This window comes from Buteo buteo, chromosome 9 (assembly GCF_964188355.1).
Source record: "Buteo buteo chromosome 9, bButBut1.hap1.1, whole genome shotgun sequence".
In the NCBI taxonomy this organism is placed as follows: Eukaryota; Metazoa; Chordata; class Aves; order Accipitriformes; family Accipitridae; genus Buteo; species Buteo buteo.
The window spans coordinates 27,937,298-27,961,685 of record NC_134179.1 but is presented as its reverse complement, the minus strand read 5'-3'; the positions used below and the strand labels follow the sequence as shown (position 1 = coordinate 27,961,685).

The following is a 24,388-nucleotide window of genomic DNA, read 5'->3' as shown; positions in this document are numbered from 1 at the left end:
ACAGATGGTAATTCTTATTATACATGCAAACATCCCAAACCTGGCTTCAGAATTTTTCCTTTCCTCTTTCCATAAATACAGGATGAAATCTGGAGGAGAAACGTTCATTTGATAACAATCAAAGAACAATCAGCTATTGACCTTCATAATAAGAGAGCTAAAAAAAGTAGATTTACAATCATAAAAAATTTCTAATAAAATCGATTCAAAGAATTTTAGCCAAAATATCTATGAATATAAACATGTGAAAACTCAACTACATTAAATCCATTTGTATCTATTTCAACCAGCATTTGGGTTTTGATCTAAAGTCTATATACACAACACATAAAAGGCCTGCAGCCTATTATATTACTACTACTTTTTCTAGCACTGCCTTCATTACTGTTTTTGATTTTTACAGTACATAGTACTTTATAAAATGATCAGACATTTATTAGGATTGTTGTCTTGCCAATTTGCAGCAGGAATTAATTTGGTTCCATAAGATGCGTATACTCCAGTGATAGTCTTTAACACTTTTCATAATGCCATGTTTTATTTTAATTCACTTTTGGTTCCTCTGGCCCAAATGATAGCATATTTCTTGAATTTTCTGTTTAATCTTTTCTGTGTGTTTCTCCAAGTAAGGCTCTCTGTATTTGAATGGTTAGACTCCCAGGAAACTGAGATTACGTTACCTCTGTCATAGACTTCTTATATAACTGTGAAAAAAATACATTGCACTACATTTTTAAAAGCATTTAGGTGCCATAAAATGCAGACAGGCATATAGTGAAATTTAAAAAGTCTCCGCACCTCATTGCTATTGATTTCAACAGAGCCTTTGGAAAATCCCAGTAGGTGCTCATGTGCATCTCAAATGCTATTTCATAGCTTTTAAATGCCTGAGCTTTTATATTTGTGAAAAAAGAAGAAAAAATATTTTTGAGGTGATGATAAATATCTTAACTATAGCAGCCTGTCTAGATACTGTAGCACTGGAGACCATTCTGTATTTTGAGTGACCTGTGTTTCTTTTATTTTTTATGTCTAGGCTGGTCAAGCTCCACATGAATGTCTTGAACTGCCTCGGACATCCCAAATGGCATAAGCCTATCAACCTATGTGTGGACAACTGGATCACCCTTAGGTCTCTGTTAGTAGTAGGTGTTTAAACTATACTGGAAGGTTGAAGACCTATTGTATCTGCATAAATCTATGTGTAGATACCTACTTTTAGGTGTCTTATTCTAAAGCTGAAATGCATCAGTGGAGTTCTTAGCTAGTGTACAATGGGTAACACAGCAGACTGTTAAAGATTATTTTCCCTTTTCATTAGTAAAAAAAACCCCCTTAAACGGAAAAAATTCTGTTCTGGATTTGTAAGCAAATTACTTTTCATCCGTATGGAACATGTGAGTTTATCTGGGTTTCCTGTCACTCAAGGAAATACATTAATCTGTTTGGATGATTGCAGGAAAAAGGAAATAGTAGGGGGAGAATTGGGAGTTGTAAGTGGATTTATAGGAACCACAGTAAACACACTTGGAACAACAGGAACATTTCACGTTCAAATACAACTGCTTGTTCCATACCTGGAAATCAGATGCATTATTCTGTGGACTGACACTGAAAGAACCACCTCTGAATGAAGTTGAGTTTATAGAAGACACTCCAAGTGCGAGGTTTCGTGTTGAAATACTCATGGATGGTCCAGTGAACTGTATCTTTAAAGCCAAGGCATCGATAGTTTTTAGAGCTCTAAAAACAGAAATAAAATTATTCTAAAAACTGAATACAGAAAAAAAAAAAGTTATGCTCTATGCTTTCCATGTTTAAGATGATCCTCTTATTATTGACTGTGTTTCTATCACCCATCTGTGTATTCACACGGAGACTGTAGGGCTGTAAATTTATGCACCTCTGTTGAAAACAGAAGCTTTTGATTGACAGAAATGATATGACTACATATCACTGGTCCTGAAATAATTTTCCGACAATACTTAGATCTATGTTGTGTCATATATCAGGAGAGTTCTTTTCCATCCAAATACTTTAACTTTGCTAGGCACATTAATTTTAGTACAAATAGAAATATTTGTATATCTAATTTGGAAAGTTCTTTTTGATGCAAATCAGAAAAGTTTGATTTTTGTACTGCAATTGTTTGTCTACATATGGAAGGATGAACACTTCCAAGCTTGCAGGTTGCTCTCAAAAGCTTGTCTCAAATGCAGAAATACTTACTCTGAAGATGATGCTGCCAATACACTGTCTGAACTGGTTAGAATATTGGAAAAAATTGTGACCACGGTAGAACCCAGAGATTCATCAATTTCTTCATCATTCACAATTTTTTTGAGCTTTTGCACAACATCATTTACTTTGTCTGAGGTTAGCTGCTGCCCTTCACCAGTGAGATTCAGAAGCTGATTGGCTATATCAGCTGCGTTTTCTGTAAGTGTACACGTAAAATGAAGTAAAAAGAGAAAAAAATGCATATAAGTCCTGAAGAAATTCAGAAATACAAATTTTTATCCTCATTGTTGAAAGCTAAAGCATGTTCTGTGGTACTTGTAATGAACATAGGATTTTATCATTTTATCAAATTTATAATTTATGAAAAAGTATATAGAACCTGCTGATAATTATACGCTGTCCTCATTGGCTGTCTTTCTTTTCCTTAATATGATTTGAGTTTGTAAATCAGAATTATTATTGAAAGGACTGATTGAACAAAAAAAGGGAAAGTAAGGAATAAAAAAGAACATTTTCTCTCTTTTTTTTCTCCTTACGGTATCCTTTCTTTTTCACTGGGAGAAAGAGTGTCACTCTTGAAGTGAAAGAAATGCATCCAAAGTCACTATTACTGAGAAAGCATTCACCCTTTTAAGCTTTGGGGAGAAAGTCTGACCCCACTGCAAATACTTCAGTTCCTTCAGAAGACTGTATTCTTACTCAGAGTGTTGGCAAGCACAATGCACAAGCAAATTTAATGAGAAGAATCTTCCTGGTAAGAAAAGTTTGATAGTGTGTCCAATGGCGATACATTAGTGTAAATCACATGTTAAACTCTAAGTTTGATGCCACCTCGATAGAAAACTAATGTAAACACTAACATTTTACAATATCAAAATACGTGAGATTTATTGCAATTAGCAAATAAGATCTTGAAAGAAGATCAGCCTTCTTTAGTCTGCAACTGGCTGTGCTTTTTTAATGTTGTGTTTTATAATATAGCTTTTGCTACATTTACTGTAGCATGTTATTTTACATGAAATGATGTTTTCATATAGCCTGACTGCAAGTACTCAATCAACTAAGGTAGGTAGCCAGGCACCCTAGGACCCCTCTATCAGTGGAGAAAGAAAAAGAGGCTTCTCCAAGAAAGCAATTCAGAGTAGGAGCTTACTGTAGGTGCTCTGAATTACTTATGAAAGTATCATTCTCTTCTCTAGCTCTGGCACTGAATAACGGGGCCATAAAATTGTCGTCTATTTATTTTATTACTCCTTTAAGGACAGAATGACATCAAGGGGTGTTTTGCAAACTGAGAATAAATCTGAAAATATCTGATCGTAAGCCCAGTGAAGAGAGTGGGAGTCTTTCCACTGGCACCTACAGGCACTGGAAACATTTAAAAATTTGTCTGAACCTGAATATCAAATTGAGGCAAGCTACCACCTGACTCTATTCTTGCTTAAATTACCTGAAGAGTTTGATTTATCTCATTAATTGGTATCCAGAATTGGGCTGAGTTCAACTTGGTGCACTTCCCCAGAGTTTAAATATTTACTTTGCACTGATTTTTTAGAAAGATTTTAAATAACATAAAGGAGGAACATATTCTTCCTTAATGTAACCTCCTTATAGTAAGCAGTAACCAAAGTCTACAAAACTATTCCTTTAGCCAATGGCCAACATCAATATACTCACCTGTGCAATTTCTAAGATCAGGCTGGCCCCAGTATGATGTATAATTCTGCAGACCCAAATAGCTAAAGAGGAAAAATGACAAAATTCACATGAATACGATAGCAAAATTATGTAAATGTTTCATATTTCTTTTGTAGGTGTCACAGTGGTCTACTCTTCTCAATTCACAATTTTCCTAGCAACTTGGCACCTATTAAAATGAAATATGTATGCTTGACAGTGGAAATATGTGATCAATTAAGTAACAGTGCTGAGAGAAACCCTAGTTCTTTTGGACAAATTCCCAGCTGATTCCTATACTGATTTGATAAACTGCATCAGTGGAAATTCTGGCCTTGTATTTCAGGAAAGACCCAAATGTTGCCACAAACTATTATGCCCCTATTATGGCCTAATTGGATGCTGTTCCTGTAATTACCCTTTGATATAAAGGGCTTTGCTCAAGTCAATAGCAGGCTATAATACCTCTCAGAAGAACATGCAGAGGAGCTATGTGGAGATATAAACTTATGCTACCCATAAAAACTAGGGCAGGTCACCATCAGATCCAGGTCCAAGGTGAGGGGCAGATATAAAGGTGTATTTTTTCAAAATGCTTTTTTAAAAAGCCTTACCATAGAAAAATACCCAGATGTGGCTCCAAAATTAAACACACTTTTCCCTCAGTTTTCTTTGAAGACAGTCATGTTATCATAGCATGGCAAAGGCAGGATGGAGGATGGGAGAAAGTTACCCTTTCACTCAGCACATGATAGAATAAAGTTATTCCTCAGTTGATCGCTATTATAGCAGCACACTAGCAGGTAACCTTCTACTGTGGGATGCGCAGGACTAGAGACCATTAGAAGAGCTTCCTCTTCTTTCAAAACACATCCCACCTGTGCTCCATATTGGCAAAAGCTAGTGGAGGCAGAGGCAAGGAAAGAATAGCACAGTGCAGAACACAGCCATTTTTTTTATGAGAAGTGCTGCACATGGACAATCAATGGTATTGTGTAGACCACAAATGAACAATAAAGATAAGCAATACTGGGGCAGCAAAGGCCAGAAACTTTAATTTTTAATGATTCTGAGGCTCTGACAAAACAATTTGGCTTCTGCACTATTCTCTCTACAACAAAATTTGGTCAATCAGAATCCAGCAGTTCTTGTACAAGATTAAGAGGCTGAGGAAGTGAGTTAGTTAAATATAATGCTGGTTGCTTTCCTGTTTGGCACAGAACCTCAAAGCTGATTCATATCCATGTTGCCATATTGTTTTCAAAAAGTAAAAGATACGGTATTCTCAGAACATGTTCCAGATGCAATGTAGGCAGATAAGGCTACCATATTGCATTTAATGGTGATCATCCTAAATACTGAAGAAATTAATTAACATTGCATCATCATAGCCGTGTTCAAGGCACTCAAAGGAGATCAAAGCCATATTGTTTTGGTAATATATGAAAGGAAGTAATAATATTCCCATTTTACAAATGGGAAATAGAGATACAGTATCTAAATCTTCTGTACATGTTCCCAAAGAAAGCTTACATTAGGGAAAATTTATCCTAAACCTTAGAAACACAAGATCAAATCTTTAAGCATAAGATTATCCCCACCTCCAGTTATGACTAACTACTGGCAAAATACTTGTTTCACAGAATTTCTTTTACTTTTCCTTAATGAGATGAGAGGATCTGAATTAAACCAAATACACATCTCATCTTCATAGAATTTTGTTGAGAATTTCTCATACAAGTCAGATAGTAGTAGAGGAGTGGTAGCAAATGTGAAACTTTGGTTTCAGTACCATAAACAGCATGACTTGAAGAAAGCAGTTTCATTCTGTAAGAAGGTGCTATTTTTATAGTCCCTTTGAACATGTATTAATTGTGACCCTCAATATGCCCTGCAGAAGTGGTTGATGAGCTTTTTTTTCTTACCAATGAAGTACATACTCTTACTGCACACACATCATCTCTCACAGTATAGAAACCATCTTCCTGAAATACAATACCAGCCAATGGCAACCATTATGGGGGATGCAGTTTAACTATATAACCAGAAAGTTGCATTTGAAGCTCTCGGCTTCTCAGATGTTTGAATACCTACCAGGTTCTTGATGCAGTCTGAACTGAGCTCCCATGGCATAATGTGAAATTGGTCACAGTTGGTCTGGTATCTGGCCAAAAATAGTTCGGAGGGTTTTCTTCAGCTAAACATTTTTCTGTAAAAATAAAAGTATATCAGTGTTAATGGTAAATTTCTTGATCTAATAATTTTCCATTTCTTGTCCTCAACTCATCAACCAGTCTACAGCACAAAGCTGTCTTCAAATGAAATGCTTGGTTGTTATCTATGGAGTAGTGGCAATAGAGGAGTGCACAACAGGGGACAACATATACTGCTGCTGCTCAAGGGAAAGGATTAAATGTGCATGCTGCATCCACTTGCACTCCACCAGTCCCTACCTCCTCCTTCCCAAGGGAAGGGCAATCTCTGACTGAAAGAAGGTGAATGGGAAAAGATGAGAGCTAGAAGAAAATTGATTAAAGGCAGCAGCTGGCAGAAGCACAAGCAACAGAGTTGAGGAGCGGGCATGAGGGGCCTTGGAGGTCCAAAATGTCTCTTTATAGCTCTGGCTGTAAATAATATTTCTTTATCCTCAAACTACCAGAGGAGCTGTCAGGAACTGTCCCAGCCTCTTTGAACCAGACAGCAAAACACTAACTAAAGCAATGTGGACAACTGTGTTTGTGTTAAAAGAGGTATCTTGAGCGCAGCTCTCTCAGATTAGTGGAACACTGAGGCTTAAAGGGACAGTTTAAAATCTGAAACAGTCATACTGTTTGGAAATTGTGATTATTTTAACACAAAGATGCTTATTTATGGACAAGCAAACAAAATCTGTTGTGTAACAAAACTGAAAACTACTTACCCACTGGATCAACTTTCACACTATGAAGCTTGTATCCTCCTTCTATGGTCCCATTATTATTTATGAGCTTCTGTCGGATGTCTTCCTCTTCTAAATTGATGTTGTTGGTAGAATTATAAACCAGAAGAGCCAAAACCCCAAAACTGCAAGGAAAATTATCTGAGTGTTTGAGTCAGAACAGCAGAAGCCAAATGTGTGGAAATTAAAATATCTGACAAACTCTGGTTTTCTGCATATGGAACAATGTCACCAAGACAATGTTGCTCATTATCTGTAAATTATTATTTTTGTATATATAGGACCACAACAAGAAAGTACGGTTGGGAAATTTCATCCTCTAGTTACCATTAAAGAAGCATCTCATCAACAGAGCTAAGAAATGTTTTCAGAATATTTAGATTATTTTAAAAGATAGTAAAAGATGAAAGCATAAAGTTGAAAGTTGTGAGTTCTAAATGGGCCCTAATTAAGTTTAAAAATCTGGTTGCTGATGGCTTAGGAACTTAAGAGCTGATTCATCCCACCTTACAAATCTTGTCAGGATGGGACAAGTCAACCTCCAGAGGGTCTATCTCTTCACAGTCTACAGAGGAAGACTAGAAGATTAATAAATAACAGATGCCTAACATTTAAATGTTTAAATTTTGATGGAGAGAAAAACACCCTGACACACTTCTGAAACTTTTAGTCCTAATTAGGAAAGTCTAGTTGCTCAGATGAGTAATTCAAGTTTGAGCAGTAATAGCTGTTTTGTACTGTAGCCCACTGCTACTTTCTTGGGCATAAGAAGTAGTTCAAAGTGCCCAAGTCTCTTTCCTGTGAGAGAAATAAAACAGTCCCCACCCTTGTCCAAAAACATAGCTTTTCTGGAAGGGAAATAATGAACAGAAAAGCAGTTCTAGCAGGACACAGGAAAGCAGCCCAGAGTGGAAGGCTCAAAAATTTCCTCCTGGGACACAGAAAACACATGTTGGAGAAGAGAATATGCCGGTACCCAAGAGCATTGCTTGGCTCTGGCTAGTAGGAGGTGACGCCACTGAAGCATGGAACATTGGATCTCCATGGGAGCCAAAATGTGGAAAAAAGGAAAAAGCAAGCCTACTTTGGGCTGTCTTCATCTTAGCCTTGCCCTTGGATACCCAGCAGCCTGAATAAAGGCAGACCTTCGCGGTGTGTGAGCAGTTCCTGGCAGCCTGGGAAGTGGCAGCACTGCCAGCACACATACAGCGAGAAGGGCACACACTGGACAGAGGTGCTTCACCAGTGGCCCCCCATGCGAGAAAGCAGCAGTGACCTAAAAGGTCTTGCGGTCTTCTTGAGGAAGAGTAGGAGAAAAAAATCTGTAGGGTGCTGCATGGGAGAGGGCTAGTAGGGTTTTCAGGTACCCCTTCCTAGACAGACCAGGACTCCATTTCCAAAAATCTTCCAGAAAGACATCCCCATGATGACAGCATAGAGTTGCACTTTCCAGAGGTGCCTAATCTGGTACAGTATAAAACTGTACCTTAGTGTACAGATGTTCCTCTTAGATGGCAGATTTAACCCTCTTTCTGTCAGACATCAATCTGAAAACTGAGTAACTCCAACCAATAATTCTGAAGTATTCTCACTAGTGAAATGGCATTAAAAGAGCTGACATTAGAAAAACAACCTTTCAGTCTAGGAAAAAAAGAAAAAAAGAAAAGAAAAGCCCAAACCTCAGAAAGAAATCATGAATGTGAACTAAATTCTCCACACATTTCACTGTTGCAGCTGTAAAGAAATAAGCAAATAAATATACACAGTCCATGGTTGGTGTTTTTTTGGGTTTTTTTTGTGTGTGGTTTTTGTTGTTGTTATTGTTGTTGTTGTTGAATACCAGTACACTTCTCTTTTTTCTTGCCATATCTGCTGTTTTACTAGTAACATGTTGCTGGAGAAGATAAAAATGTGACTACCTGCTGGCTTGGCTTGTTTTTTCCCCAATGGATGTATTTTAGCAGAGAAATTCCAGCTATCCCTGGCCAGGTTGCTCCTGCCCTGCTCCCAGAGATACTGAGTTCCTCCTAACATTCCTTTGGTCTCTGTGGAGTGTTTAAAATATGGCAATAGCCTCATTAGGGTGGATGTGCATTAGCAGGCTTTTGCTGTATGCCTTGTATATATTACAAGGCACAAGTTTATTATGGCATTTATTTTTAGCAGAAGCATGGAAATTGCCTACGGGATTGCCAATTCCCTCAACCCTCCAGTACTTCAGCCCCAGAGTCTCCTGGCACTTAACCATCTTTCCTAAAAGATTCTGGCTTCACTCATCTATTCCCTTTACTTCAGAAGAGGAAAACTTAATATACTGATGCCACTCCCTACCTCAGCACTTTGGCTGCAAAACAGAAGTCATAAGTTAACAGTCACTGCTACTGCTATGCTGCCTATTGCAGGACTCCCAACTAACCAAAATGATATTTATACCCATAAGCATGCAGAGGGATAATGGCAACAAAACAGAAGGGATAATGATAGATGAGGTAGAACTGGTTACAGTTATCTCAAACAATTATAGAGAAAAGTATTGATTATGAAGCCCTGATAAAAATAATCTGTTAAACAACTTCGTTATTTGTTTTCTGAGAAACTCTTAGACCATAAGTCATATATACTGTGTAATAAGAGCCTGTTCCATGTTATGATGAAAACATTTTCTATAAACTTTTCAGAATGACTCATGCCAGCTTCCCAAAGTAAATAAATACCTTTTAACTTGACAGCTGACGCAATATGAAGCTGAGTGCTTCCTTCCACTTTTGTCACACTCAGATCCCAAAAAGAAAACATTTTAATGGTGAAGAACAAAGTTCTTGATTTCGGAAACAGTAGGCCTACACTCAGATAAATGGCAACACTGCCATGCTCTTCTGGTGTCACCAGATTTGCTACACCCAACCTTACATCTTTTATTGTGTGCCATATAAAACCAGACAGATTCTCACAGCAGTAATCAATTACAAATTACACATCCCCTGCAGTAACCTGTACTGCTAGTATTACTGCTGTCAATATAAAAAAGTGGACTGTGGTGTAGGTAAACACAATGGGGATAAGTATTTATGCCTCTCTTCTCTTTGACTGAAATGGTGACAGCTGGAGCAAACAGCAAAGCAGGGGACGACCGGCGTCTATCCCACTTTGTCCTGGTCTGTTGAGCTAAGCTGGCTCCGAGAGAGGAGTTTACGGAGCTGCATCTTCATCAGAGGCAAAGGAGGCGGTGGGGGTGCCTGCGCTGCCATGGCACATACCACAAAGCCGGCTTTCTTCTCTGGCAGCGTGACTCAGAGCTATTCCAGGACAGTGTGCCTACACACAGGCTGTGGTCTTACTGCTATGCGATGCGAGGAGCCTGAAGGAAGGATTAACAAACCATGCGAACCGTGCAGCACGAACTGTCTCATACCTGAAGATACGTGGTTGATGATTAGCAATGCATATTTCTCCTCTCATTTCAGTTCTACTAGACAGGCTGAACTAATACTGAATTACTGTGGTTGTCAAACTGTTTAACAATTCACTGTTAATTTCTTTCGTAGTTAATGTTAGTTGTTGTAAAGTATATAAAGAATCATTTTTAAAGCACCTAAATACTCAGGGAGTCTAATTTTCCACTAAAAGGCACTGGGAATTTCATTCCTAACTACCTTGGCATATTTTAAAAAGTTTTAAGATGTCAACATTAAATTCTTTACCAATCTTGCTGTTACATTGGCTTTGAAGATAAGCAGCGACGGGTAGCTGTAACTCAAGACTGGCAGCACAGGTAGGCCCACATAGTCACCTGTAAACACTACTGACTTCTTCACGTTAACTGGACAGACAAAAAAAAGAGCTGACTATTGCAGAAGTCACTCAGTGAAGATGTAATACAAACAGCAGACAAAATGTTAGAAAACACACTGAATGAGACAGAAAGAAATATGAAAGTAGAGGGAAATTAAAAGCATTCCACAAAAGCATCTGAGTTTTGGGTAAACTTTTAGTTGAGCTGATTTTGACTGTGATACCTTTAAAATGTTCAGAACAGAGAGCAAAAAAAAAGGACTGGGCATAATAGACACGTTCAAAGTAATGCCAAGGGTGAAGAGCTTCCTTTCTCAGCCGAAGGTGATGTTATAGAAAAAAAACAGTATCTGAGACTTCAGGGCACAAAACTAAAAATTGCACCTACTTTTTGGACTACTAAAAATAAAAGCTTCCTAAGCCTTTGTTTTAAGTTAATGGCTACTGTATCAGAACAGTGCTGCGAGGAGCATGGTCACCCCTCTGTGCCTGTCCTTATGTCTCCGGGCCTTGCTCCTCCTTGCAGATCTGGAGTGGGAATGAAAACAACTATGGCTTTTCAACAGAAAGCACTTATAATATGTGATGATTTGGTATGAAGACTATTCATTATTAGAGAATGTAGCAGAAAAGCAAAACAGAAAGGGCTGGAATCCCTCACATTTCAACAGCTGGTCTTCACTGAAATGAGTTTTTGGTTATGCTTGAACTATGTTCCAAAACAACAATGAAAACCCCCATTCCCCAATATACTACTTTCCTAAAAATGGCATCTAACAATGTCAGGTTTACCCTAAATCCAGTTAAAGTCAGTGGAAAGACAAAGGCAGTCATTGGAAACTGGATCAAGAACAGGCAGCTTCAGCAGAAGACTAAGAAGGGATCATCCTTGAGTCACTTGGGAAGAATTCCCAAATTCCTCCATCTGTGATGAAGGCTTTCTTTACAGGTCATGGACACAAGATGCCAGCAGGGCACTGTGGAGAAACCTGTAGATTTCTGCTTGGCTCTTTGTTGGTCAATTTTTCAAGCAGAAATATTACCCATAATGTACACACTATGTGGCATTTTAAAATGTTGCTCAGCACTGGTCAAAGCTGTCCCTTATTGCCTTTGGTAACACTGAAGTTGAAGTTGGGGGGAGTAGAAGTGGGCCCGGTCCAAGTTATTCCTAAAACCACACCAGAAGAAACCAGGAAAATTTTTAAAATACGAATAGGCATCACAGATGTGTTCACTTACAACAAGAATAGCATTATTATTTCATAACAAATAATTTGAAGTCATCTACAGAGAATGCAAAGGCCTAATACTTTACTCTGTAAAGATATTTATAAAACCAAAATTATGCTCCTCCAATGTTGCTAACTCCTGTTGAAAACTATTACACAACCTAATTAGCTTAAGTTTTATTCAAGTGCATTAAACTTTCCATTAAGCAACACGGGACCCAAGAACATAGCATGCAGGAGCCTGAATCTGCCTCACTGATACTGGTGGCAAAACTCCCACGGACTTAAAAAAAGTGGGACTAGCCAAGGGCAGCTCTGATTTCCTGCTTTCCACTCTATTTTCATTCCTAAGAGAAGGGATTTCAGTTTAAATTTAGTGGTCTTTACACAGGTGGCTACCACTGTGGTTTTTAATTTGGATGAGTTGTTTAACAGTACTAACATTAATTTGTTTCACATAGTAGAAGCAACTGAACGCAGGAAATATGCCAAAATTGTGACAATCAAGTAGTGGAAGTTGGAGCAAACATAATCTTACTTGTGTGTTAAGTGGAGAAAAGGTTATAAATGAATTGGGGCCTGAATTCTCAAAAATGCTTGCAAAATAAAAGAAGAAAGGAGAAGCAGGGGAGCTGAGCTGCTTCTTAAAGACTAATTCCCCTACTGAGGCAGCCCTATATAGTAATCTGGGAAGACCTAGGATCAGTAGGACCTTTCTGAGAAAAGCAGCAGCAGCAGTCATAGAAAGTTTTGACAAAGCTGCAGAGTGCTAAAAGGCATAGAATTAATGAAAGAAACAAACACATTTATAATTTATCTACATAAAATCCATAAATCGGCTTCACTTTCAAAGGTTTGTGCAAAATAATGGTGGACAAAGAAACAGCTATGTCCATAGCACATTCTGAACTCCTGTCTACTTTATTTTGAACAGCTGTGCTCTCATTAAGAGATGGGAACAGTATGACCAGAGGAAAAACTTAAAACACAAACACAAAGTCAAGTATAGCTGTGATAAAATTCTGTCTATTAAAGTAGTTAATAATCTACCAAAATATTATCTCGATACACTGCTGTCATCCAGAGATCTCACAGTATTAAAGGTGCTGATAATAATATGCACTTTTGGACTTGGCACACTCTGTTTGTCTCTCATCACCGTGTACATAAATGCCTAATAAGCACAGTGTACTTTGGATTTCTGCAGCTCATAGGACACAGCAATGAAAGAATAACAATCCACTTCCATATTTTTGTTTTGTTTTGCTCTTCTCCAGAATGCAGTAGAGTTTAAAATATTTATTTGGAAAACACCTATTTTTAACATGCCAAAAAAAGCCAGCTTCCTACCTCCCACTTCCAGCTTCTATTTCTTCTCTGAAACATTCTCTGTAATGATTCTTCCTCTTTCACTTGCAAGAAGACTAAGTGGGGAGACTGATAACAGAAGTTCCTTGATAAGGCAGCACTGTGGTAAATAAGGGTTGAAGCAAAGCAAAATGCATAGAAAAGGTTGGGAAAGGTTGTTTTGTTGTTTGTTTGTTTGTTTGTTTTTTGACCATTGTATAAAATACTAATCCAAAAGGTAAGGAAAAAAGACACGATCTGAATGGTAAGAATATGAATTCATATAAAGAGAGGGAAAACTTCTCAAAGAGAAATTTAAGGAATTATGAGATCTTAGAAATAAGAAGGCTATGACCTTGTGGAAAATTCAGAAAAGAGAGATAAGGTTTAGTGAGTTAGAGTAAGACTAATATGTTAAGTTCTGTAAAAGACAAAGTTAAGACCATGATACATACGGGTTAGGTCTTAAATTTTAACTGTGGAGTGAAATTCTGTTCAGATGAACATGAAGGTAAAAAGAATATAAAGTACTTAAAAACTAAGGGAAATAGTGGAATGTCTAAAACTGCAGCAGACGTATTCTTGACTATCCACAGGGGAGAAATAAGAAAATCTTTGGACAACTATTCACAGAAATAATTTGTAGGAATATTTAATTAATAGAAACTGTATGAAATCACATTGTAAGCAAGTTATGTACAAGACCTCAGCCATAACATTTCAGTGGATCACCTTAGCAGTGAGAAATTAACTTTATTTCCATTAGAAATTAAAAACTTCCAACCTGTAACCTGCTAATTTTTTATACCCCAAAATGTTACTCTGGTGTCTTGTAAGATTTCCTTAAAATGCTACCTGGGACAAATCCAAGAAAGTGGAAAACCTAATACAGTATCTTGAAAGCAATGATCAGAAAGTAGTAGGAAAAAAAGTTTGCTTTCTGGATCTTCAGAGATTCAACAGATTTCTTCCTCGCAAAATCTAGAAACAGCTGTGTGAACCTCAAAGAAGTGGAAACCTGGTGACTAAACCAAGGAACACTGAAGAGTACTGGGAAGCTGATCCTTCTTTTGTTTCAGAAGGGAAGCAATGTACGATGATAGACATATATTCAGAAGACCTAAAGCTAGGAGAACACCAACTTTTCCCAAATGTTTCTCTTGTAAGAGGTAAATTATGCATGAAAATATATGCAAGCCATGAAAAATACATAAAAAACAACAAAAAACCTGTGTATATATATTTTTATATAGGTATATGTGCACATACAATGTGTAGGAAATGTAATTTTTTAGTCATATATCATTTAGCTCAATTAAATTTTTAATTATCCTTGTGTTACACCAAATGGGTTGCTAAATTGGGCAGAATCTTGACTTCTCTTTTTTTTTCTTTTCTAAGAAAACATGCACAGTGGAAGAATCCTGATTATTTGGAGAACAGTAGCATTTTTTGTAACATGATTAGCATTTATACTAAAGTATGCAGAGTGATGACAAAATGCCATTTGGCCTTGACACAAAGTGCACTAGAGCCTATCAGAAGACTAGTTTCTCATTAGACCAGGCCTCCCTTTGAAAAACTTTATGACATATTATGAACATGTAATTCCATTGCCTCTGAAATTACATAAGATGAGCAAAGTAAATAGGAATTGGGGTTACTTTGCTGTAACAGTGATATATTATTAGAATTAATTTAGTGCCATATTCACTGTATGTCAGAAACGGAGGGAAAGGAAAGGGAAAAGGGAATTACAAGAATAATTTCTCCCTCTTCACCTCCTTTTTTTAATAGACCAGGAAGAAGAAACAAAATCCAGAGGACAGAATAGTGGGGAGGTGAGATGAGAAGAAATTGGGTGTGCAGATCTGGGAAGAACAGATGCCGGCGAGCTGGGCTGCTAGCCTCCTAAAAGCTGCAGGAATAAGGATGAGGAAAACTTTACATTCCTCAGCAGTCTTGGATTGTTGGTAAGACCTGAGGCATGGTCTCCACTTAAAAGGTTTTGCTGGCATAACCATATCATTTAGAAGTGTGAAAAAAATTCCCACCCACATCACTACACCCTTCTGTAAATGTAGGTCAAGCAGCAAAATAGCCCATTCAGAGACTGGATTTACACTATACCAGTTAAATCGTTTTGCCAATAAAAGCTGCCTTTCTGCTGTGGGTGTGTGGGAAGGAGATAGTACCTTTTACAAATCTTTTCACATCTAGGTAAACTCTGTAGGAAACTGGAAGCATCAGTAACTACTTCCGGATGGTAAATTGGGAATACTGGGCTATCTCTGAAATTCGAAAGCCCAACTGTTATCATGGCAGTTCTCAAGAATCAGCAGTTAAAGTCCTTTCCTATGGGACTTTTGCCTACACTGCAGATACATCCCATACCCACTTGCTACCCCTTCCTCACAAGAATACTTATGTTTTGGTTTCCTCCCCTTAATTTAGTCCTAAGATTCACTCCCTCACCATATATCCCTCAGAAATCAGCCTGCTGCTTTCAAAGAAATCCCCTGAGGCCCAATTTTCAGGGGGTGTGACCCATCTAACTTTCTTTGGCTGCCTTTGAGGCCATCGCAACTCCAGTGCCTCCAAGCACAGCAGAAGTCAGGAAATGAGAGCATATGGTAAATAGTTTAACTCACACTAGTTTGGCTTTCAATTCTAGCCTGATTTGTCAGTGTTTTGCATCTCCTAACATGTCTGTTAACTCAAAAGACTCTGGTTCAAGAGAATAAATGCAGTGACAGTGGATAGGTACCAGTGTACCAAAGCTTGTTGCTAAAGAAAGCTGGGTGTGCCATACCACACATATATGATATGTCTATTCAGTTTTGTGACAAATGAAACCCGAGCGCTGAAAAAATGATTTGTTAAGGTTTAAAGCTCAGTAGGTTTAAACCAAAACAAACACAATAACCAGTATTAGGTTTCTGAGCACATCCAGAACTCAGCTTGCCAGCAGTCATATATTTACAGACTGGCAGCATATGCCCAATAATAGACAATTAATCCAATAATAGACAATTAATCCAATAATAGACAATAAAGCCTGTTGTAAAGCCACTTGTAATAACAGCCATTGCCTCTTTCAAGAAAATGTATTTTAAAATGTTACCTTTTAATACTTCTTTTTTCTCTTACTCCCTCTTTTGTGGAGCCAGGTTGGATGCTATAAAAGAAATGAACATTAATTAGGGTGGGCTAATTCTCAAAAGGAACATAGCATAAACATCTTCCCCCTTCATTTACCTGATATTGACCACATACACAGTATAATTCCAGTTCTGGAAAGTACGGTTTAGCTGAAAAACAGGAAGACATTGATCACATGAATGGTGAAATGTTAATGGGGCTCTTTGCTGCTTAAGACAGAGTTGGAATTTCACCCTTCTCCCCCTTGAGAAGTCCTCTTCGGTTTTTCAAAGCAAAGAGAACACTCTCCCACTTCATTGAGGTGATTGTTGTATTAAATGTACAACTGGTAGCGAGAGATGTGGGCTTTTTTACTGCAGAAGGAAATCTCTGTAAGGTCATGATGCAGTGAATAGGTGAGTGCACAGGATGCTGAAACTTTCCTTTTCTCCCTCTCTTCCTCATCTTAAATTCTTAGAAACGTTTCGATTAGAAAAGATTTACTGACAAAACTACAGGGTCAGTTTTCACCTGAAAGTCTACAGCCTTATGATGATCTTTTTTTCAGACCTTTGTACTATTTATTCTGAGTGGGCAATGGTTGCTCAGTTTTCCCCCTGGGAGACACTTTTGCATACTCTGCTAGGGCCAGGTGACACCTTTCTAGATTCTTTGGCTCAGGCACCTAGGTCCTTCGCTGGGCTACTGCTGCTAAGAGAACAACCTTGGCAGATGTGGACGGCTGCATTTCTGTTTTGTAGATGACTATAGGTGGTTTCCTTAGTTTCTGAAAGCTGAAAGCCTCCAGGTTTATTAAAAGGAAAATAAAGAACAACTGCCTTATATTTATGACATCCTATTTTCATGTAAGTAGTTGATATAAAGACTACTTACAGATTGTGTGAGTGCCACTATGTGAACTGTCAAAAATGACAAAGAATATCTCTATTCAGATGGGAGGAACTTTCAGAGGCAAGAACTTCAAGAATACTCCACCCGGAGGGCCCAGAAAGGAGCTTTTATCTGCTAAAATGGGCTGAAAAACCAGGGGCTAATAGAAATCCCAGCAACTGACCTATGGCAGAAGACATCTAAAGTAAAAAATATTAAGGTAAATTGGAAAAGTGTATTGCCTCACACAAATGAATGTGTACTGCCTATTTTTTTATTATTTCTATCACAATATAGCTTCAAAACCACATTAGTATTTGGGGAGAAAAATTTTGGTCTGTATAGTGATGTTGGAACTTAGACATTTACCTCTTTCAGTGGACAATTCTGATTTCTCCATAGTTTCCAAAATCTCAACCAGTATCTACATTTCTTAAGAAGCTGGCTAGTATAGTGGAGACATTTCAAAATTTTATCCATAGTGCCTAATAGCTCCAGCTAGACCTGAATTCATTACTGTGCAAATCAATACTAGAAAGATCTTCAGAGAACACATATCAATTTAAGATTGGTATTGTCTCTTTTTTTTCCTTTTCTGGTTGATATCATCAATGGGGCAGATTCATATATGTAATCACACAGGAGAGAAAACTTAACTTACCCATTCTGCAACCACATCATGTACTTTCGACACTGAGTTGGAGTTGGAACTAAAGACAGTTATAGATATCCTGTAGAATAGCCCACCTGTCCATTAAAAACAGCATTATAATGTTAGAAACTGAGCAAATTTACCTCTTTAATAATGAGACTTCAGTTTCCTGATGAATATAAAGATTGGGCTGAACCCCAGATACAAGGACACCTCAAGCTCCTGTTGGCATTATACAAGTTTGGAGTAAACAAGCCCTGCAGGCTTGGGCCCATTCTCACTAGTCCTGTCAAATTAGACAAGAATTCCCTCCCCCTCCATATTTTTAGAGACACTTTAAATGTGACAGGGAAACTCACAAACAATGTACATATAAAATAGTATTTTGCATATGCCTTTAATGTGGTATGTAAAAGCAAGATCATGAAAGTGTCATGAATTTAAAAAATAATCATAACTACTAAAGTATGTAACACACATAAATTCTGCTCTCAGTCTTGTTGTTACAACCCAGAATTCAACCACTGCAGATTAGACTTAAAACTTTGTGATAGCAGATAAGTCTCATCAGTTGAAAGTAACAAGATAACTGAGGACAGAATTAGGTGGGAGAAGGGATATCCAGCTCTTGTTTTCACAGCAGTCTTTGCTCTCAGGCCTGGCAATGGCCAGATAGTAGAAGAACCTACATTAGCTTTACAAAAATGGCAGCTGAACAAACCATCTTTCAGTCACAAAATGTGTAACACTTGTCTTGGAGCAATTTTATATTCAGTAAAATTGTTTTGAAATGGCAGCAGGTAAATATAAATTCTCTTTAAGCTCATGAGTTGGTAGACTGCATTACAAGATTTCACATCTAACAAATAACATCAAATTGTCTCATAGTTATGCTCTGTGTTAAAAGTTTATACTTTTCACAAGTAAAATTTTTTTCATTAAGCTACTATAAATTCTGTGCACTCTACTTGGATTGAATTTCCCAGGATGTGGGGGAGGTTTAAGAACTTCTGGATCAATTCACTTGCATGTATAGGCACATGTGGCATTGCTTCGTTCAGGGCTGTTACCAAATGAACTTGTGAGTCTTGATCACAGATACATGTATTTATAGAAATCTTATGTAAATCTTACAGAAACACTACATAGGACAGAACAGAACATGACAACAGTTATACAGAAATCCCCTTCTGTCTCTTGATTGTAAAGGAACTGCTCTTGCTGACTCTAAATAAAGGACCTTTTATTCTAAGTGGAGCAAATTTTATAATTTTGCTACTTCATAGATAATAATTTTAAAAGAGTTTGAAATAAAAGTATCTAGAAAAAACTTTGAAGTCAGTATTTTCCAATTTAATTGTGGAAATTTAACATATTGGTTACTATCCTATTCATGAGCTGGCTTGAGTATTATTCTTTCTTTTCATTATGGAATTGATTGTATGATCACTGAGACCAGTGTGAAAATTCCTCTGTGATAAAATACTAAAGAATCAATTTCTTGCTGGAAGATGGTTTACCAGTTACCTTCTTTGGTAAGCTATGATCAAATTTTAGATATGAGTAGAATGAACTTGCTTTTTGATTTACTGTCTTTTTTTCCTTCCTTAACTCAGCAGACACACAAATTTGGTGTGCAGTTTAATCTGAAAATGTATTTTAGTTTTTATTATTACTGTGATAGTTTCAAATAAAAAAGAGAAAAAATATAAGTCTTTGGAAGTAGAAAATTGGACTTTGGACAGGTTGAAAACACTTGCAAGACTTGTATCTCATTTATACATATATATCTCTGTATATACATATATTCAATTTTGTACGTATAATGTACCTTTTATATGTGCTATACAGATACACACATACAGAAAGTGTGCATTATATATATTCTCACACATTCATATATAATCATATATATAATTATAACCTTATTTATATAATTATGTATATGGACAAATCACCTTAATATAGGAATATGCAAAGTATTTTTAAAATCAAACATAGTAACTACAAACTAGTCAACAGCTTCAAGATCTCCACCAGATGGTGACCCAAAGCATGTTTTAATGAGGCAAAAAAAGAACGAGAAAAAAGAACTAATCTACGTTTTTAAACACTCTCAGGAGACTGCAGTGGCAGATAGTGAAAACTAAAAATGATTTCTCGCTCTCCAAATTAAACAGTGGAAAACCCACCTCAAAATGCTGAATGAAAAAAAAATGTTTTTATGGGCAGAAAATTGATGAAAAGTTGCCAAAGATAATTTGAAAAAAGAGGGAAAAAGAACCTGGAAAAACAATTCTCCCCACACCTACCACCAACTATAAAAATATAATGATCAATGAAATACCAGGATTGGTTTTTTTTTTTAATTCTGTTAGGCAAATTATCCAAAAGTTTCCTTTGGAAAATCTTTGCTTTTCGAAAGTTAAATCCTCAAAAATATAGGAATACTGTGAAAAACATTCATACAATCTCAAACAAAAAAATGGCATAAAAATATATAAAATACATGGCAACCCAATACATTATTCTCACAGTCTCATGAGAGCTATCTTAGAGAAATGCACAAAAATTAGAAATCACATGTTAATGACATTTACTATCACCAAGATGTTACAAATTCCCTTCTACTGTAATTAAATTACTATTCCAAAATCTTTTCATATGCTCAATGGATCTATATCTAAAGGGTGAAAGCCAGCTACTTCTATGTTCAGTCTACAAACTGAATATCTAATAGATAAGATGATCTAGTTTTTTTCTACATCTAACTTAACGGCTTGACATACTGTAGTTGACCTCAGGTGGACACAGGCAGCCCAGCTCAGTGAAGGAGTAACATAAACAAGATAAAAAGACTGCAGGAGAGCTAGTAAGTTGATTCAGTGGTGGGTAAAGGGTGATATTTTGGCTTGTCCCAGATGGTAAGTTGGCCAAGGAATGAACATGTGTCGAAACTGATGACTGGTGGTACGTTACAGAAGAAACTGGCATTTGGGATTGCATGAAAGAGTGCTGGATTGCTGCTGCAGGTGTTGTCAGAGTGCCCTTCAGGATGGTCTCTTTGTGCTGAATAACAACTCCACCGTATGAAGATGGCAAAGGTATTGCATCATTCATTATTGCAGTTCTTGATGACTCCAAAATAGAAGGGAGATTTGCAAAATGTCCATAATCAGCATTGTCAAAATCCAAGGCACGAGTACTAACAATATTCAGAGAAGACATTCCTTCTCTGTGCTTGGTAAAGGATCCATACACCTCCCCTTCTGAAGCCCATCTGGAAAGCCTCAACATGTTTGTTGATGTCAGAACAACAGAATTCCTTATGTCTTCATTATCACCTATGATTTTTTGTTCTACTGCCCACAGAGAATATCTCAGACTGTCCCCTTGATTTTCAACGGAGTTTTGTAGTAAAACAGTTAGGTGACTTCTCGGTGTCACTGTTGTTGGCAAGCTTAACTCTGCTACATCCCACTGAGGGATCAGGCTTGGAGAAATTTCATCAAGATGGTTCTGAAAACTTTGTGGGAGTGGAGGTGTGGAGTAGCTGTTAGGAGGTACGCTGACTCTGAATTTTGAGTCTGAATGAAGAAGGTGCCTTAATTCCAAAGACAATGTCATTGGAAGGAAGTCAGAATTCATTGAACTGATGTTTTTTAAAAAAACACCTGCATCTATTTGAACTTTACTTCTTGCTTTATCAATAGTATTTGTTACAGCATCATTTGCTGAAAGACTTTGAGACTGCAGTGATCCATGTGTTCTTGTACAGTTTACCAAACTCTTAACTGGTGTGCTGATCAAGGAAGCAGCTTGGCTATCCCTTGAATGTGAAGGCTGGGTACCTGAATGTGTTGGAAGGACAGAAACAAGCTGCTGCCTATTGTTTAGGAAGGTCATGGTTTTATCACTGACTATGTCAGTTCCAATTTGCATGTGCAAACTATCAAATATCATTAATTTTTCTGTGGAGTTTTCAAGTACCTTATCAAAGGGACTTACCTGTACTGAGGGTTGACTCAAAGGTGCTTCCAGGGAAGGGAAAGGAAAATCACAATAAAATTCACTGTTGGAAGACACCATTAGGTTTGCAAAGTTCATTGTTGACTGCAACTGTGATATTGTCCTGCCATTACTTTCTGAAATTCTCTTTGAAAGGCCTGGAATAAATGAACTAAAGATTTGTGTTTCTAAAGCTGATGCATGACTAGAGAAGTTAATTTCTTCAGCCCTGTGACCTAATAATCTAATGGCAGATGTTCGTTCAGAGATACTGTCAGAGTTAGCAGGTGAACTAATGGATAGCAATCTCTCTGTTGGGGAAGAAAGCAGCTTACTAAATGAGAGCCACCAATTTTCTGATGGATCCCCAGAAAACACTTGAGATTCTTCTTTCAAATGATAGGAAGCAGTCCAGAAGCTTGGTGTTAAAGAAGGGGAAATATCTACATATTTTGTTGGAAAATCCAAGTAACCTGAGTCTGAGGATTTGCCAACTCTATTCATGTTCTCTGGCTCTAATATGGAAAAAGCTGACTCTCTGTTTTCATTGCTACCATGAAATGCATCTAAATTGTTCTCCAGTACTCCATTTCTGAGGGTCTCACTTGGCTTTTGAAAATATACTGAATGTTTTAAATAATGAGGCCAGTAATTGCTATTAGATATAAATATGCTGTCACTTTCCAAATATATGTCAGTCAACGATTGTTGATAAACAGGCAGGGTCGTTACAACATGCTTATATGCTGAGCTTGTCCAGCCTGTTCCTACCAGAAGTGCTGAAAATGTCTGTAGTTCTCTGCTGTGTCCTAGGACTGAATTTGCCTGTTGGATGTCAGGCATAAATTTTGTGTATGCTTTTTTCATGTTTTGAAAAAAAGTTGTTGGGTTTGCACATGGAGTCTCCACAGACGTTACATCTGTAATGCCTCCTGAGTGATGTTCCTTAATGTGTTTAGATTTTCTAAACTGAAATTCTGCTAACATAGAAAAAGTTTTCCTATCAGCATTGCCTTCTATCATTTTCAGGTAAAAATCTTCAGGTGTGAAGTCTAGCAAATCTAGCCTACTTTTTTGGAATGATGATTTCTCCTCTGTGGGTGATACAGATAAGCTAGAAAGAAAATGATGTCTGTCTTTTTGAATGCCAGAGTTGATATGATGAAATACAGTCTCACTCCACCAACTCACAGGCTCCAGGACATTGCTTATAGGCATGAAATTGCTTGTGCCACTGTTGGACGATGAAAGCCACACAGTTTCTTTTCTGTGTTCATAAGCAGTGCTGCCACTGCTAATGGGAGAGTGGACCGCTGACTCAGAGTCAGAACGATCTAGTCCATCTGCCAAAATCCGTGCTAGCTCTGCATTAGGACTTCTGCTTTGAAGAGAAGGAACTGCTGCATTCAAAGAAGGCTCTGTAACAGCACCTGCTGCATCAGAAATTCCATGGAATGAACTTCTAGAATAATTCAAAATATTTTCATTTGGTAATTGATTCATCACAGTATTATCTAGGTCAGTTTTTTCTGTAAAAGTAGCCAAGGTATCGTTGCCGGTCTCCTCAGAATCAGCTGATGTGGATGTAGTTGGAAGAAACAAGCTGTACATGTTTTTTCTCTCTGGGTTCTCATCTGCTGAGTTTTTACTGAAACGGAGAGGCCTTTGCTTCACTGGCCAAATAATTGGGGTTGAGATAATTCCTATGGTTTTGACCCCTTCTATCTTAGACTCTTGCTGCCTCTGTGGTTGTGAATGGGAGGATTCAGGTGAATTTCTCTTCATTCTGAAGATAACCGTAGCAGGAACTCTGAATTCCTGCAGGTCTGTGTGTAGTAAGCCACATAGTTAATGGATTAAAGAAAATATATGCAACTTAACTGTCTGTTCTTGGCTGTCTGCTTTTGGTTTAAAAATCAGTTTACCAAGAGTGGAAAATGATGCCAGTTAGCTGAGTGAAAGTTTAATTTGCTTCTACTGTAAATGAATTTGGCTTATTTTTCTTAGTCTTTCTACTTTCTCTTGGGAGTTTTAAAGCCAAAGAAAGGACTTAATTGTCCAATTTTTATTCATATTAACATTAATAAGGCATTCAGTTCCTTCTGCAGTTACAAAATTCAGAGTTAACTGCTCATGGTCAACATAGGGTGAGTGGCTCCACAAAAAGAAAAAAGCACAATTTGGAAGAAATTTTCAATATTTTCTTCTTACTTCTACAGCTTAGTAAACCCAAACAGGCTGAATTCAGATAAATACTTTCACATTGTCTACTGTACTGCCTGATTGCCAATGTACAAGAAATGATCTGCCAAAAGAAAAAATACTCCAAGAATTTTAAATCCTACAGTAACAACTGATGCATTTGGACACCCGCCCCCCCCCCCCCCCCGCCCCCGGTTCTAATTTATTTCTGTGGTGCACACTGAAAAAATAAATCTTTACAAAAAATATCTTTAAACCTCAGGTGAA

General features: G+C 37.4%; 1 protein-coding gene across 5 annotated transcripts in view; it reads right to left on the bottom strand.

Annotated features, from left to right (window-relative positions):
• Positions 1-24,388, bottom strand: part of ADGRG6 (adhesion G protein-coupled receptor G6) — a 115,623-nt gene that overhangs the window by 30,272 nt on the left and 60,963 nt on the right. For all 5 annotated transcript variants that reach the window (XM_075035859.1, XM_075035854.1, XM_075035858.1 and 2 more), the window contains 8 exons: positions 17,921-18,006; positions 16,486-16,538; positions 16,352-16,405; positions 6,839-6,981; positions 6,013-6,127; positions 3,919-3,980; positions 2,230-2,437; positions 1,578-1,743 (listed from right to left, as the gene is read on the bottom strand). In XM_075035859.1, coding sequence (XP_074891960.1) covers positions 1,578-1,743; positions 2,230-2,437; positions 3,919-3,980; positions 6,013-6,127; positions 6,839-6,981; positions 16,352-16,405; positions 16,486-16,538; positions 17,921-18,006 — 887 coding nt within the window. The remainder of the gene's footprint in view (positions 1-1,577; positions 1,744-2,229; positions 2,438-3,918; positions 3,981-6,012; positions 6,128-6,838; positions 6,982-16,351; positions 16,406-16,485; positions 16,539-17,920; positions 18,007-24,388) is intronic.